Source organism: Echiichthys vipera (genome assembly GCF_963691815.1).
Source record: "Echiichthys vipera genome assembly, chromosome: 7".
Lineage (NCBI taxonomy): Eukaryota > Metazoa > Chordata > Actinopteri > Perciformes > Trachinidae > Echiichthys > Echiichthys vipera.
Genome location: NC_139832.1, coordinates 1670779 through 1686692, shown reverse-complemented (window position 1 = coordinate 1686692; position 15914 = coordinate 1670779). Strand labels below are relative to the sequence as shown.

The following is a 15914-nucleotide window of genomic DNA, read 5'->3' as shown; positions in this document are numbered from 1 at the left end:
TCCTGTGCTTTAGGACATGCTGCTACATTTCACTGTGGTTTACTGTAACTTACTGTAACTGACTGAAGTACGAAATGCTGCTACACTCCACTGTGCCATACTGTCACTTAGTTCTGTAGGACATGCTGCTACATTTTTAACATTTTTAACACTTATAACTTATCGCTCCTTCTCACTTATTTAGTTTGTACTTATTTTATTTCAATCTGCTGCTAAACTGCACGCTGCGTATTGTTGTATATTGTATAAACCTACGCTTAACCACGACGTCTGTTGCACTCTGTCACACTTGGTTCATTGCTTGATTTATCTGACGTTAGCTTTATTTTGATTTGATTTATGTTTTTATGCTTATTGTTACTCTGATCCTTTTCCGCCTTTGTATCGAAACTGTTGCACAATAATTTCCCTCGGGATAAATAAAGCTTCTTGAATCTTGAATCTTGAATTGAATCTTAGCATAAAGTCATGTTGTCATGGTGTCATGTTCAAAGAAAACACCACAGCTCATTCATCAACACGTTATATTTTGTTTAAACCTGAAAACAAACCGATTGAATCTGATTTAAACAATCAGTTACATTTAAATCAGCAGCAAAATTAGGATTTGACATGTTTTTACTGAGCGCTTTAAGACGTAAAGCAAATGTTAAAGATGACGATATGTATCAACATTTACAGAAGATTTGACTCTAAAGACTAAGAACTAAGTTTCTGCTTCTTGAGACACTTTCAGTTTTCAGGCTTTAATCTCATTCACACAGACAATGTTCAATAAAATCTCTTCAACACTTCAAATCAACGCGGATCAAGTTGTACCTGCTGCTCAAATACACAGAAACATTAGAGATATAATCAATATTTAACGGTAAAACAAAAGGTAGCCCCTCCCACCATCAACATCCATCGAAATCACAAATTGATTGACGGGTCTTGGAATTCAGAAACAGGACACAACAACTATCATTCATTCATTCAACTTCAGCTTCTTGTCCCTGTCGGGGTCGTGGGGGGCTGGAGCCGATCCCACATCGGGCGTGAGGCGGGGTCCACCCTGGACAGGACGCCAGTCTATCACAGGACACATAGAGACGAACAGAGACAGACAACCATTCACACCTACGGGTGATTTAGAGTCATCAATGAACCCAACACCTGCACGTCTTTGGACTGTGGGAGGAAACCGGAGAACCCGGAGGAAACCCACGCAGACACGGGGACAACATGCAAACTCCACACAGAAGGGCCCCAGCAGGGATTTGAACCTACACCACTGTGTCGCCCCACACAACAACTAAACATCCGCTATTAATTCTGATCATGTTACTAAATAAACCTGAAACTCTTCTACATTTACAAAGCCTTTAACTGAATGCATCTGTATTAAATAAACTGAATAAAAGTACTGAAAGATTAACTTTGACATGAAAGAAAACAATCTTAAAGTTAGTTTATATGATTAATGTCCACACTTTTCTTAATTGTTACACTGTAGATATCATCATCATCATGGCAACCGTCACAATCATCATCATCATGGCAACCATCACCATCCTCACCATCATCCTCATCAGGACAACATGGTCACACGTTCCTCAGAGACTCAGTCTTGAAATATCTTCTATTTCTGTTTTTTTACCGCGACAGAGACCTTCACTGGTAAAACCTTCAGTTCTTCCACAGTGGCAATGAGTGGAAAAAGTCTATCAGTGAAAGTGTGTTTGAAGGTGTGTATGTGTGTGTTGGTGTCAGGATCAGAGAATGACAGTTTTCCTCTGTTCCAGTCCAGGTTCACTCTGATCCTCTGGAACTGCTTCTTTAATCCAAGAACAGTGTTTGGAGCTGATGGGGAGACTGCTTTGAATTCACCTTTATGGAAACATAGTGCCCATAATCCAGACCGTATGTTTCCCTTCCTCTGGACAGACTCTGCTAACACTCCCAGACTCCACAATCCTCTGTACCCAACCTCTAACTCCCAGCTGTGAGTCCCTGAGTCAAAGCCCTCAGAGCCCAGGACAGAACACCAGTAACAATCAATCCTCTCTGGATTCTCAGGAAGCTGCTGTTTCTGTCCTCGTCTCACTCTGGTCAGATCTTCAGACAGGGTGAGGTTTGGATGGACCGTGTTTGGGTCCAGAACCACAGGAGTGTAGGAGACCATGTCCTTCATCTTGTTCCAGATGTTGAAGGTGAGGTTGCCCAGGTGTTTGGCCTCGTCTATCAGAGCTCCTGAGAGCAGCTGTGGATCCTCCAGCAGGGGGCGCTGCTGGACTCGCTCCACTGCAGCCTTGTAGTTGTGCAGGAATGAGACGTCTTCAGCTCTCAGCACCTCCTCTGTGGCTCTGACTGTGTCTGAAAGAGCTGCTATCCCTCTGCTCACAGCCTCCGTCTTTTCCTTCATCCTCCGACTCTTCTGCTCCTCTTCCTCCCTCAGTGCAGCCATCCTGGCCTCCTCTTCCTCTTCTAGAAACTGGTGAAGCTTCTTAAACTGCTCCTTAATCTGCGTCTCTGTGCGTCGGGCCTGGACCGTCACATGAACTGCTGTTCGATCACACTCGTCTTTAACTCGTTCAAAAACCTTTAACTTCTCCTTTAAGGGCTCCAGAGTTTCCTCAAGCTCCTTCTTGTGTTGTCGTGCAGCTTCATCGATGGGTCTGAACCTGTGACCGGTGTGTTTTTCTGAGTCTCTGCAGACGACACACACCGGCTGCTGATGGTCCAGACAGAAGAGTTTGAGTCTCTCAGAGTGCAGACTGCAGAGAGCCTCTGAAGACCTCTGATCTCTCTCCTGTAGGAAACTCTCACACAGGTTCTTTAAAGACAAGTTAAAAGGTGGATCACTCTTTGAAGATCTTCTCTTACAAAGTGGACACTCTCGTGTTGGTTTGCCTCTCCACCAGCTCTGCACACAGTCTCTACAGAAGCTGTGGCTGCATGACAGAAGTACAGGGTCTTTAAAGACTTCATGACAGACAGAACAGCAGAGATCTGCGTCTAATCTTGAAGCCATTTGAGTGAAGCAGCAAACACAGACGGCTCGGTCTCTCCCTGTTCCCTGAAAGATTTCACTTTGAGTCTCTGTTCTTTAAAACTCTCGTTCAGTTTGTGGATTCAGCAGCTGGTTGAAGTGGTAGAGTCCCAGTGTTCCCAGTGTTTCCTCCTGTAGACGCCCTCCATCAGTGGAAGTGATGGTTTTGGTCTGAAGGTGAATCTTATCGTCCGTCTCTCAGTGAGTGTGTGTATGTGTGTGTGTGAGTGTGTGTGTGTGTGTTATCTCAGTGAGGTAGAATAACAAACCTGTTTCCTGGTTTGTCTCAGGTGAGTCAGCTGAGGGGCGGAGCTTTATCCAGTCTCTCAGGTCCAGGTTCATTCCAAACTGATTAATCATTTGTCCCCATTAGTTGTTTACTACCTGTGTCTTTGTCTAGAGTGATGGCTTTGCCCATGACAACAACAACAATGAAGACATTGAACAGTACTGTGTGTTTGCAACAAAGAATCTCATCTTCTCATCTCATCTTCAACCGCTTAACCGGGGTTGGGTCAAGGGGAAACAGCAGTAGCAGGGGACCCACCACTTCCCTTTCCCGGGCCACATTAACCAGCTCTAACTGGGGGATCCTGAGGCGTTCCCAGGCCAGTGTGGAGATCTAATCTCTCCACCTGGTCCTGGGTCTTCCCCGAGGCCTCCTCCCAGCTGGACGTGACTGGAACACCTCCCTAGGGAGGCGCCCAGGGTTCATCCTTACCAGATGATCCTGAACCACCTCAACTGGCTCCTTTCAACGCAAAGGAACAGCGGCTCTACTCCGAGTTCCTCACAGATGGTTGAGCTTCCCCCCCTCTCTCTAAGGGAGACTCTAGCCCCCCTCCCGAGAAAACCCATTTTGTCCGCTTTTACCAGCTTTCATGACCACAGGTGAGGGTAGGAACGAAGATTGACCGGTAGATCGAGAGCTTTGTCTTCCTCAGCTCTCTTTTCATCACAACGGTGCGGTTGAGAGAGCTCCATCGTCCCCTCACTCATGAACATGATCTCAAGGTCCTTGAACTCCTTCACTTGGGGTCAGGACTCATTCCCTACCTGGAGTAAGCATCCACCGGTTTCCTGCTGAGAGTCACGGCCTCAGATTTAGAGGTGCTGATCCTCATCCCAGCAGTTTCACACTTGGCTGCGAACCGATCCAGTGAGTTCTGAAGGTCACTGACCTCACTGATGATGTCATCAGGACCACATCATCTGCAAAGAGCATAGACGAGATCCTCAGCCCATTGAACTGCAACCCCTCCCCACCACGACTACGCCTCAATATCCTGTCCACGAAAATCACAAACAGGATTGGTGACAAAGCGAACCCCTGGAGGAGGCCAACCCCCACCGGGAACGAGTCTGACTTACTGCCGAGGATCCGGACACAGCTCTCGCTTTGGGTGTACAGAGATTTGACGGCCCACAGAAGTGACCCTCTCACCCCATACTCCCGTAGCACCTCGCACAGTATCTCCCGAGGGACCCGGTCATATGCCTTCTCCAGATCCACAAAGCACTTGTGGACTGGATGAGCATACTCCCAGACCCCCTCCAGGATCATTGCGAGAGTGAAGAGCTGGTCCGTTGTTCCACGTCCAGGACGGAATCCGCATTGTTCCTCTTCAATCTGAGGTTCGACAATAGGAACCCTCCTTTCCAGCATCTTGGAGTCGACTTTACCAGGGAGGCTGAGTAGTGTGATACCCCTGAAATTGGCACACACCCTCTGGTCCCCCTTTTTACCACCCCGGTCTGCCACTCCCTTGGCACTACCCAGACTTCCACGCAATGTTGAAGAGACGTGTGGACCAGGACCAGGACCAAGACAGCCCCTCCAAACCCAAAGCTTTCAGCATTTCTGGATGAATCTCATCAAACCCCTGGGGCTCCGTGGAGTTGTTTGACTACCTCAGTGACTTCCGCCAGAGATATTAACAATGATTCCCCATCAGCCTCCAGCTCTGCCTCTACAAAAGAGGGCGTGTTAGTCGGATTAAGGAGTTCCTCAAAGTGCTCCTTCCACCACCCGATTACCTCATCAACAGAGGTCACCATCGTCCTGTCCTTACTGTAAACAGCTTGGACGGTTCCCCGTTTCCCCCTCCCGAGGTGTCAAAGGGTTTTCCAGAAGCACCTTGGTGCCGCCCGAAAGTCCTTCTCCATGACTTCTCCGAACTCCTCCCACACCCGCTGCTTTGCCTCTGACACAGCAGAGGCTGCAGCCCTTCTGGCCTGTCGGTACCTTGCAACTGCCTCCGGAGTTTTCTGGGATAACAGATCCCGGAAGGCCTCCTTCTTCAGTCGAACAGCTTCCCTGACCACCGATGTCCACCACGGTGTTTGAGGGTTACATCCCCTTGAGGAACCTAAGACCTTGAGGCCACAGCTCACCGCTGCAGCTTCAGCAATGGAAGCTTTGAACATTGCCCACTCCGGTTCAATGCCCCGTACCTCCACAGGGATGCCAGAAAAGGCTGTGAAACAACAGTCAGAGTTTTCCCCCCCACCACCCGCAGGCGTAAGGAGGCGACCCTCTCGTCCACCGGGGTGAACTCCAACACCACAGCACTCAGCCGGGGGTTTGTGAGTATCCCCACACCCGCCCCGCGCCTCACACACTGGGCAACTCCAGAGAAGAATAGGGTCCAACCTCTCTTCAAAAGTACAGTTCCAGAACCGAGACTGTGTGTGGAGGTAAGCCCCACCAGATCTAACTGGTAGCGCTCCACCTCCCGCACAAGCTCCGGCTCCTTCCCCGACAGAGAGGTGACATTCCACGTCCCCAGAGCCTCTGCTGCCCGTGTCTGGTCCGTTGAGGCCGCTCACCTTCACTGCCACCCGTGCAGCAGCACACCCGACTCCAGCGGTTCCTCTTGCGAGTGGCGGGCCCACGGGATGGAGAGGAGGGAGAGGCCACGTCACTTTTTCGGGCTGTGCCTGGCCGGACTCCGTTGCAAATCGGCCACCAGGCGCTCGCCGGCAAGCCCTCCTTCTGGGCCTGCCCCCCCTCCTCCGGGCAGGGTCTCTCTTCCTTGTTTGTCCATAGAGTCGTGCAACAAAGAATACGAATCAAAATTCTGTAAATCAATAAATAAACAAATATGCGTGTGAATGCATGTTTGAAGACTATTTATGAGTTATTTATAAGTTATAAATCAGCTGTTGTATTGATCGTTCTCTTCTTTCCTCCAATATCTATTTTAACCAAATGTATGATTTACAGGTGAAGTAGTCTTTGAATGAAATGGTTAAAACTTCATTTGGTGGCCGTCCCTACGGTCTCCATGACAGCAGAATACTGTTCAACTGTGATGGCGAATTAGTTTTCCAGTCCAGAAAAACGTCACTGACCCTCGATCATGGCTGAAGCTCTAAATATTGGCTTGTTGCTCTACTCAGTGTTTAGACTGAAGAGGTTTAAACTGTCAGTCCACAGTATGTTCAGCTGATATTCTAACAGTGCTAACCTGAGACTAACCTTCTGTTACAGGCTGCATTATTGTGCACTTGACCCTGAAACAGGAAGCTGTTTAAATCTGATGCTAATGGTGCATTCCATTTACCTCGGAAGTCGGAGCTGTGAATGACGTCACACCCAACTTATCAGCGTTTCAGTTACAAAGTCGGAAAGAAGTAGCCAACGATCAGAAACGGCGAAGGAAACAAGATGGCTGCATCTACAGGATGTTAGCCACGGCGGCAGGAGCCTCCCGACAGCCCCTCACACAACAACCGTCTCCACTCGGAGTGACTCACCCTGAACACCAGCAGGAGTGGAGCCGATTGTTGTATGTTGAAGCCTACCATTGTCAACACAGCAAGTCCGTCCACTCACATCCTATTACACAAGCTTCTACTTACTGTTTATAACTGGGGCAGCCATCTTTAAATGTCAACTCGGGGATTGACCTGGGGAGGCGTCCAAGTTGGAAGTTCTGGCCTCGGAGCTCGGAAATCCTGAACTCTGAGTTCAAACGTAACGCACCATCAGAGGATCTTTGTCTCTCTCAGTCTGGTTGAACCATTGTAGAGCATTTTATTTGTAAAGAGGACTTTTACAACCTGAAAGCATGAAAGAGCTTTCAGACGTCGAGTCGACTCCGACAGCTGACTGGACACAATCAAGCTCCGTGGCAGCAGATTACTAACTTTTGAACGCTAGTGTACGTGAAAACATTACAAGGAAACAGATAGTCGACAAACTCAGTTATTTTTAGATGGATTTACTTCTCCGGACGTGTTGCCGGGTGATTTTCTCTCACTAAAGGAGGCTGTTGTGCGTTTCTGAAAGCAGACAAACTGCAGACCGCCTGTGATGAATCTAAATCTGACAGATAAATGGATGAATGTCTAAAATCAGAACAGGCTCAAATCCTGGCGCCGGTAAAGAGGGCTCGGTCCTCAATCTGGGCATTACCATGATCCCTGTGTGTGCGTGTGTGTGTGTGCGCGCTCCCTGGTTAACACACTTGAATACGCCGACACAGATAAACACTCCCTATTTCTCTCTGTTCCCAGTTGAACCAGACCGGTGGCCATCGGACCAGTTTCAGTTCCAGCTCGGTTCATGAGCGTCTTTATCAGTCAAATACAGAATTACGTCATTTCATCTGAGGCCATTTGAGGATTCTAATCCACAACGAACATCCTGCTTTAATATTTAGAGGAAATCCACCCAAAAAAAACACCAGAAAAGCATCATGACTTGAAAAGCTACATTTTGTTTGGCAGAATGCATTTTCCAGCAAAGTCAGTAGAAAATGTCACTCACTCCCTCATCTTCAGCCTCTTATCCAGGGGCAGCAGCTCCAGCAGGGGACCCCAAACTTCCCTTTCCTGGGCCACATTAACCAGCTCTAACTGGGGGATCCTGAGGCGTTCCCAGGCCAGTGTGGAGATCTAATCTCTCCACCTGGTCCTGGGTCTTCCCCGAGGCCTCCTCCCAGCTGGACGTGCCTGGAACACCTCCCTAGGGAGGCGCCCAGGGTTCATCCTTACCAGATGATCCTGAACCACCTCAACTGGCTCCTTTCAACGCAAAGGAGCAGCGGCTCTACTCCGAGTTCCTCACGGATGCTGAACTTCTCCCCCTCTCTCTAAGGGAGGCTCCAGACCCCCTCCTGAGGAAACACATTTCGGCCGCTTGTCCCCGCGACCTGGTTCTTTGGGTCCTGACCCAGCTTTCATGACCACAGGTGAGGGTAGGAACCAGGACTGAGGGTAGATCCAGAGCTTTGCCTTCCTCAGCTCTTCTTTCCATAGACCTCGGAGTTTTTGTGCGTCTTGTCGACTGTTTTTGAATCTTTTCATCGACCAAATCTGCAGTAAACACTCCACCTCCGCATCACACCAACGTGAACCTTTCACTGCCATTGTTTTAAATGTCCGCGCATGGTCCCTCCTTCTTTTTTCTATGTCCCAACAGGTACACAGGAAATGACCTCAGAACCGCCGTAGGCCTCGTGCTCTACAAAAGCCCACCTCTCCCAAACGGGCCGTGGACGGCAAGCGTGCCGCAACTAGACGCGGTGTGGTTGCACTCACACAAATCATTAGACTCAGGTGTGTCAGAGCAGAGAGAAACCTAAAACATGCAGGACAGTGGCTCCAGGACCGGAATTGCCCACCCCTGGTCTACACCAACAAACCACTAACTGAATCTAAAGTGATACTTTGTGCCTGTGGACCATTGTGCACATACAAACACTTCTGCCAACACTCCACCAATACACCACTACAGTATAAACAGAAGCGTTGACCGTGCATTTACCTTCTGCAGCAGCAGAGAGCCGGAGTATTTGGTGGTCAAGTCTCGAAGCTGAACGGAGAACACAGACGCCCACTGCTGCACCCTGAAACACAGACAGACGAGGAGTCAACAGCTAAATACAACTGACAACCTGCAGGATACAAGAACACAGCATCAGTATCTGAAGTGGTGGTTGACACATGGACACAGCGAAGCAAACACACATACATATAGTGGTAGTTTGGTGCTTTGTAGTTTCATGTTATGGCAAATATTTGCTACGCTGATACAGACAAGACGAACGGGGACAGCGCAAAACTACACAGAACAGTAAAGTGAACGTCAAAACGTGGAGATATTTTTCAGGGGTTAAAAAAACAGAAGAGGAGGCTGCAAACAAAGGGGGCAATAAAGATGAAAGCAGAGGGGAGAAGAAGAAAACAAGGGCTTTTCATTCTAAACGGCTAAGAGACAAATATGATGTACGATAAGGAATGCACAGGGACTTGAACAATCAAGTCTCCGGTTCCCAATCTGAACATTAAGGTAAAAATGTTGATCTTCAGAATTTTCTTATCTGTACAGTTTTCATGCTTGCTGTTTAAGGGTGCACTCCCACTGTGCCTCCGTGTCGTGCCCCAGCACGTTTCACAGGTAAAGTCTGGTTCCTTTGACCAGTGTGAGTGCAACCGTACCACGTCTAGGAGCGGCACGCTTGCCGTCCACGGCCCGTTTGGGAGAGGTGGGCTTTAGTAAAGCACGTTTGCACGTGTACGAGCACGAGCGTGCGCACGTGTACGAGCACGAGGCCTACGGCGGTTCTGAGGTCATTTCCTGTGCGCCTGTTGGGACGTAGAAAAAAGAAGGAGGGACCATGCGCGGACATTTAAAACAATGGCGGTGAAAGGTTCCCGTTGGTGTGATGCGGAGGTGGAGTGTTTACTGCAGATTTGGTCGATGAAAAGATTCAAAAACAGTCGACAAGACGCACAAAAACTCCGAGGTCTACGGAAAGATCTGGAAACAAAGCCACGCATCGCCATGACGTCATCAATGCGTGTGACGTGTTACGGCGTGATGACGTATAGGCAGCAAGAAGCATTCGCTGAACGAGAGGAAAAATGTGATGCAGAACACTACAATTAAAGTATTTCTGAGTTCCAGGTGAATGTTTTTATGGTTCTTTGGTGAATCAATGATGCAGCACAAAAGCTTGTTTGTGTTTAAACTTTGTTAGAAAATGTATTTTTCTTTTTACAATATCTCAACAGGACGTCCCAAAAAGTGTAAAACGTGCAGATGAAGCATGGTTGAGTTTTTAAAATCACATTTAATCATTAAATTATGCTGAAGTACTTGGTTGTTCATTGTGTTACGATTGATTGAAATGAATTAATTTGACCAATTGTTTTGTTGCATGTTTTTGTCTTCAGGCCCGTGTGTGTGTGTGTGTGTGTGTGTGTGTGTGTGTGTGTGTGTGTGTGTGTGTGTGTGTGGACAAACGGCAGAAAAAGGCTGTTAAACATGACGGCGATGAAAGAGATTTAGATAATCTGTTCTTCATCTGGGTCACAGCAGAAAGCTGCAGGTGTGTGCTCAGCAAAAAACTCCCTATGACACAACACACAACACACACACACACACACAACACAGAACACACAACACACGACACACGACACAGAACACACAACACAGAACACATGACACACGACACACACTCACTGAGCTGCAGACAGTAGCAGAGGGAGTTCGGGTCTAAAGTTCACTGTGTGTCATAATTTCTCCTTTATATTGTTGAATCAAGCCCCTCATCACTTTGCGTTTCTACTTTTTTGTTTTAGATATTTAAAGTTAAAGATTAACGTAATTATAACAACTTATGCTCATAGTTTTGAAGCTTAAAGCCTTCGATTGTTTTAAAAAAATGCAAATTTACGTCACAGTGTTTTTTCCCTTATCCCAGAATGCATCTGTGTGCGGAAGCCACATCCTACTCCAGCGCTGGAGAGAGGTGCGTCAAAGAGAGACGGACGGAATGAGACAAAGTTTGCTTATCGTAATGTTTACAATTATAAGCCCATCATCAAGATATTAGTGTATTTACAGGAGAGAAACCCAGAGCGGTGTGGAGCACCTCCTCTACCTGCAGGGTCATGAGGACAACAACAAAGCACAGGTGTTTTCCCGTCTCGACACGTGTGCATCAATAATAAATGAGTTCATTTTGCTGTAATAAAGATAATTATCTGTGTTGGGGAGGAATTTGTGGTGACGCCAGAGAAGAAGAGTGCAAGAGTCCCGTACTGTATGTCTTATGCTGTTCAAGGAGAACAGAAGAGTCAACACTAAGTCGTGCGTGAGGACACCTCAGTTCTTAGGGCGCCCTCCCACTGTGCCTCCGTCCCGTGCCCCGTGCTTTAGGGTCCTTGTCCCCCCCTCCAGGCCCGTTTGTACTCACACTACCTGGGCCTCGGAGAATGCTTCTTGCCGCCTATACGTCATCACGCCGTAACACGTCACACGCATTGATGACATCATGGCGATGCGTGGCTTTGTTTCCAGATCTTTCCGTAGACCTCGGAGTTTTTGTGCGTCTTGTCGACTGTTTTTGAATCTTTTCATCGACCAAATCTGCAGTAAACACTCCACCTCCGCATCACACCAACGTGAACCTTTCACCGCCATTGTTTGAAATGTCCGCGCATGGTCCCTCCTTCTTTTTTCTACGTCCCAACAGGCGCACAGGAAATGACCTCAGAACCGCCGTAGGCCTCGTGCTCGTACACGTGCGCACGCTCGTGCTCGTACATGTGCAAACGTGCTTTACTAAAGCCCACCTCTCCCAAACGGGCCGTGGACGGCAAGCGTGCCGCTCCTAGACGTGGCCCTAAATGAGTAAATGAGTGCCTCATACAACTACTCTTCAAAATATGTCCCTTTAATCCACCTCCTGTGTGACTTGTGTGACTCAGAGCTGCTGTTATTTACAAACCGGGGACAAAATTATCAGAATGCAGCAACATTTAACTGCCTCAAGACCGCAGCGGGAGGGTTGTCGTCTTGTTTATCATTTTAGAATATCTGGAGGGTTATTAAAACAATTACACATCAGCTATGTTTGTGTTTGATGCGGAACTAATTGTGTGTGGAGAGAAAGTGAGATTTACATTGTCAGGCTTTGAACTGTTGTCGTTTCCAGCCCAATGCGCGACACTGTCATGGATTCAGACTGAGGACGAAATGTGACTTTTCAAACGGCTGATCACCCTGAAGCAACGATAAAACCTTCAGCTCTCCGCACATTTACTTTTTATCTGAGGCTCTTAACAGAAGAGCTTCAGACATCACGTCCCCTCGTTGTGGAGCACTTAAAAATCAGAGTCTATGTAGCGTCTGGGTTGTTTGCACCTGATCAGAGTAAATTATTTAGGTTTTCTCGATTGCTTGTAAAGTTACGAGCCAACTGCTGATGAATGAAGCAAATGTCACCGCGTCTGTTTGGGTCAGCAGGCCGCACCAACGATGCAACGTCAGGGTTGCCAGGTTGGTCCGTTTTGCCGAAACATCTAGAAGCGCACTCACACTGTGCCTCCGTCCTGTGCCCCGGGCTTTAGGGTCCTTGTCCCCCCCCTCCAGGCCCGTTTGTACTCACACTACCTGGGCCTCGGAGAATGCTTCTTGCTGCCTATACGTCATCACGCCGTAACACGTCACACGCATTGATGACGTCATGGCGATGCGTGGCTTTGTTTCCAGATCTTTCCGTAGACCTCGGAGTTTTTGTGCGTCTTGTCGACTGTTTTTGAATCTTTTCATCGACCAAATCTGCAGTAAACACTCCACCTCCGCATCACACCAACGTGAACCTTTCACCGCCATTGTTTGAAATGTCCGCGCATGGTCCCTCCTTCTTTTTTCTACGTCCCAACAGGCGCACAGGAAATGACCTCAGAGCCGCTGTAGGCCTCGTGCTCGTACACGTGTGCACACTCGTGCTCGTACACGTGCAAACGTGCTTTACTAAAGCCCACCTCTCCCAAACGGGCCGTGGACGGTCAGCTGGCCGCAGTTATGCGCGGAGCGGTTGCACTCACACTGGTCAAAGGAACTAAACTTTAGCCAAAAACCTGTTTTGGCCCGGTGTGGAAGGACAGTGTGAGTGCGCCCAAAGCAGTTTTGTGTGTTTGTCTTGGAAACGTAATCTTTATCTGGCAGCACTTCCTGCAGAACTAATCCTACTCTTCAAGTACACTAAAGTTTTAGTTTTTCTAAGTTTGGGTGAAATGTTTTATTTGTTCTTTGGTGAATCAATGATGCCGCACAAAAGCTGTGTTTGTGTGTGAACTTTGTTAGAAAATGTACTTGAATTTTTGCAATATTTCATATTTTTCGGGAGTTTAAAGAAACACAAGAGCAAAAGAGGAGGCTGCAAACACAGGGGGCGGTGAAGATGAAAGCAGAGGAGGAAAAGAAGAAATCAAGGGCTTTTCATTCTAAAGTTTGGGTGAAAGTTTTTACTGGTTCTTAAATGAATCAATGATGCAGCACAAAAACTGTGTTTGTGTGTGAACTTTGTTAGAAAATGTACTTTAATTTTTGCGATATCTCAACAGGACGTCTGAAAAAGTGTAAAAAGTACAGATGAAGCATGGTTGAGTTTCTAAAATCACATTTAATCATCAAATTAAGGCTGAACCGGCTCCTGTTGTTGGCTGTATTTTGTTGTTTGTGTAACGATTGATTGAAATAAATTAATTTGACACTAAATAATCTTCTTGTTGTAATCTTCTTGTTGTGTTTATTTTAAACATGCACGTATGTTTGTATGAGTTCTGGACTCAACTGTCACGCGTGAAGGGTCCCTCGTCGCTCTCTGCTCACACCTGCATTATGTTTTCCATCTGTCACTGATTCCAACTAAAAAAAGCCCAAAGAAGTAAATCTCCCATCCAGATCACCTCTAAAAACCAATCAGCTGATCCTCGGCGCTGAGGCTGATCTGTCCGACAGACTGAAGCCAAATCTGTCGACTGAAACCTGGACGGGCGCGACTCAGATCAGCATCCTTTACAAATTTACGACCAGCAGGAAGAAGGTCAAACATTACGACAGCGCGGTGACGTAATGAGTGAAACGACTAATCTGTGTCAGAAACCCAGACAAAAGCACACAAACGCACAAAAACAGCATCATCCCGATAAACAAACTCACAAAGACCCATTTCAATTAAACTGCGTTCAAGATGTTCCTGTTTTCAGCTCCAGCCGACAGGAAACACTTCTGGAATATGGATTTTTAACACCGATCAAGAGTCAAGAAGGAAACTAGATGGACCGATCCAGATGGATGACGCAGTCAAACATTAGACGCAAAAATAAAACTAAACAATGTAAGCGTTTGGCTATCTTCAAGTACCGTATTTTCCGCACTATAAGGTGCACCACATTATAAGGCGCACCTTCAATGAACGTCTTATTTTGAAACTTTCTTCATATATAAGGTCACCACATTATAAGGCGCATAGAACAGACGCTACAGTGGAGGCTGGGGTCACGTTCTGCATCCATTAGATGGAGCTGCTCTAAAGGGAACGTCAACACAACAGTCAGGGGAGGTCGTCTTGTTGCTTCCTCCACTTCGGCACCATTGATTGGTTCATGTTCAACTCTCTGGCTGCTGCTCTATTCCCGTGTTCTGCTGCGTGACTAATGGCCTTGAGTGTAAACTCTGCGTTGTAAGCGTGTCTCTTAACAGGAGCCATTTTGGGCTCTTTACACAAACACACACATGGAAATGAAACGGCACGCTTCACGCAGTCGTATATCTCAACATGCACTGCGCGTTACTTCTTCTACGGGGAAAATAGAGTCGGCGGCTGCTCACCGTAGTTGGAGACCTGTTGATGCTCAATATTGGTCCATATATAAGGAGCACCGGGTTAGAAGGAGCACTGTCTGCTTTGGAGACATCTGAAGGTTTTAAGGTGCTCCTATAGTGCGGAGAATACGGTAAATAATGAAGCTGATGCCTGACCGGTGGCACGATGGTGGTAAGCACTATCGCCTCACAGCAAGAGGGTTCCTGGTTTGAATCCTGGCTGGGGCCCTTCTGTGTGAAGTTTGCATGTTGTCCCCGTGTCTGCATGGGTTTTCTCCGGGTTCTCCGGTTTCCTCCCACAGTCCAAAGACGTGCAGGTGTTCGGTTCATTGATGACTCTAAATCACCTGTAGGTGTGAATGGTTGTCTGTCTCTGTTCGTCTCTATGTGTCCTGTGATAGACTGGCGTCCTGTCCAGGGTGGACCCCGCCTCACGCCCGATGTCGGCTGGGAATGGCTCCAGCCCCCCACGACCATGACCCGAGGGACAAGCAGTTGAGGATGAATGAATGATTCCTGACCAGTGTTTAAATTCCACTTTCTTTCTCTTCAGCTCTGTTTCTCTGGTTTGTAGTTTGTAGCCAGGTGACGTTTTGCTCTGTGTGCTGCAGTGGTCGGTCGGTCGGGAGGTGAATGTGGGTCAGGGCAGAAGGTGACCGGGCTCACGGGTCGGGGCGGGGCCTGTGGTCAGTTAGCCACGCTGACACACAGAGGCCGATGGAGAGTTTGTCCTCCAGGAAGCTGCAGCGCTGAATGTCCTGCAGCTGCTCTGTGCTAACACCGCCTGACCGCTACGTGCTAATGAGGTTGTTAGTATGAGCGACCACAACACAAGGACTGACGGACAGGTGAATTCTGGGAAGTGCAGTTTTAAAATGTTCCTGGTATTTTTAAACAAGGAAGAATAAAGTTTGCTTTCAATAAAGATTTCTGTGATATATCAGCCAGCTATGATGATTTTTCATTAATGATAATGTTTTTTTTAATATATTTTAGGCGTGTTTTGATCTTTTTCGTGTTGTTTTGCTGTTTTCAGGTTCAATACGTCTGGTTTGGTTTGAGACAAGTGTGACGTAGCTGTTGGTGAAACACTAATTATCGTTTTTTCATGAATGTCTCTTTGGAATCGAATTTGGATCTGGAAAGTGAGGGCGTTTTGTCCGGTTCTGACTTCTCCAAAGGGCTGTGTGGAGGTTGTTGTTAGGGTGAAATTGGAATACGGTTTCAGTTAAAGTTGAGTCGTGCTGGTGAAAG

General features: G+C 47.4%; 2 protein-coding genes across 2 annotated transcripts in view; both read right to left on the bottom strand.

The window, feature by feature from the left end:
- The window catches only part of LOC310949033 (voltage-dependent calcium channel subunit alpha-2/delta-4-like), a gene marked incomplete at its 5' end in the record, with an annotated part of 105349 nt that overhangs the window by 71478 nt on the left and 17957 nt on the right, over positions 1–15914 (bottom strand). Inside the window, one exon of the mRNA XM_083916364.1 lies at positions 8805–8886. Coding sequence (XP_083772490.1) covers positions 8805–8886 — 82 coding nt within the window. The remainder of the gene's footprint in view (positions 1–8804; positions 8887–15914) is intronic.
- LOC310949564 (nuclear factor 7, ovary-like) lies at positions 1590–3116 on the bottom strand. Its single transcript, XM_083917047.1, has one exon. It carries the CDS (start codon positions 3011–3013, stop codon positions 1622–1624), a length of 1392 nt encoding a protein of 463 aa, XP_083773173.1. The 5' UTR covers positions 3014–3116; the 3' UTR covers positions 1590–1621.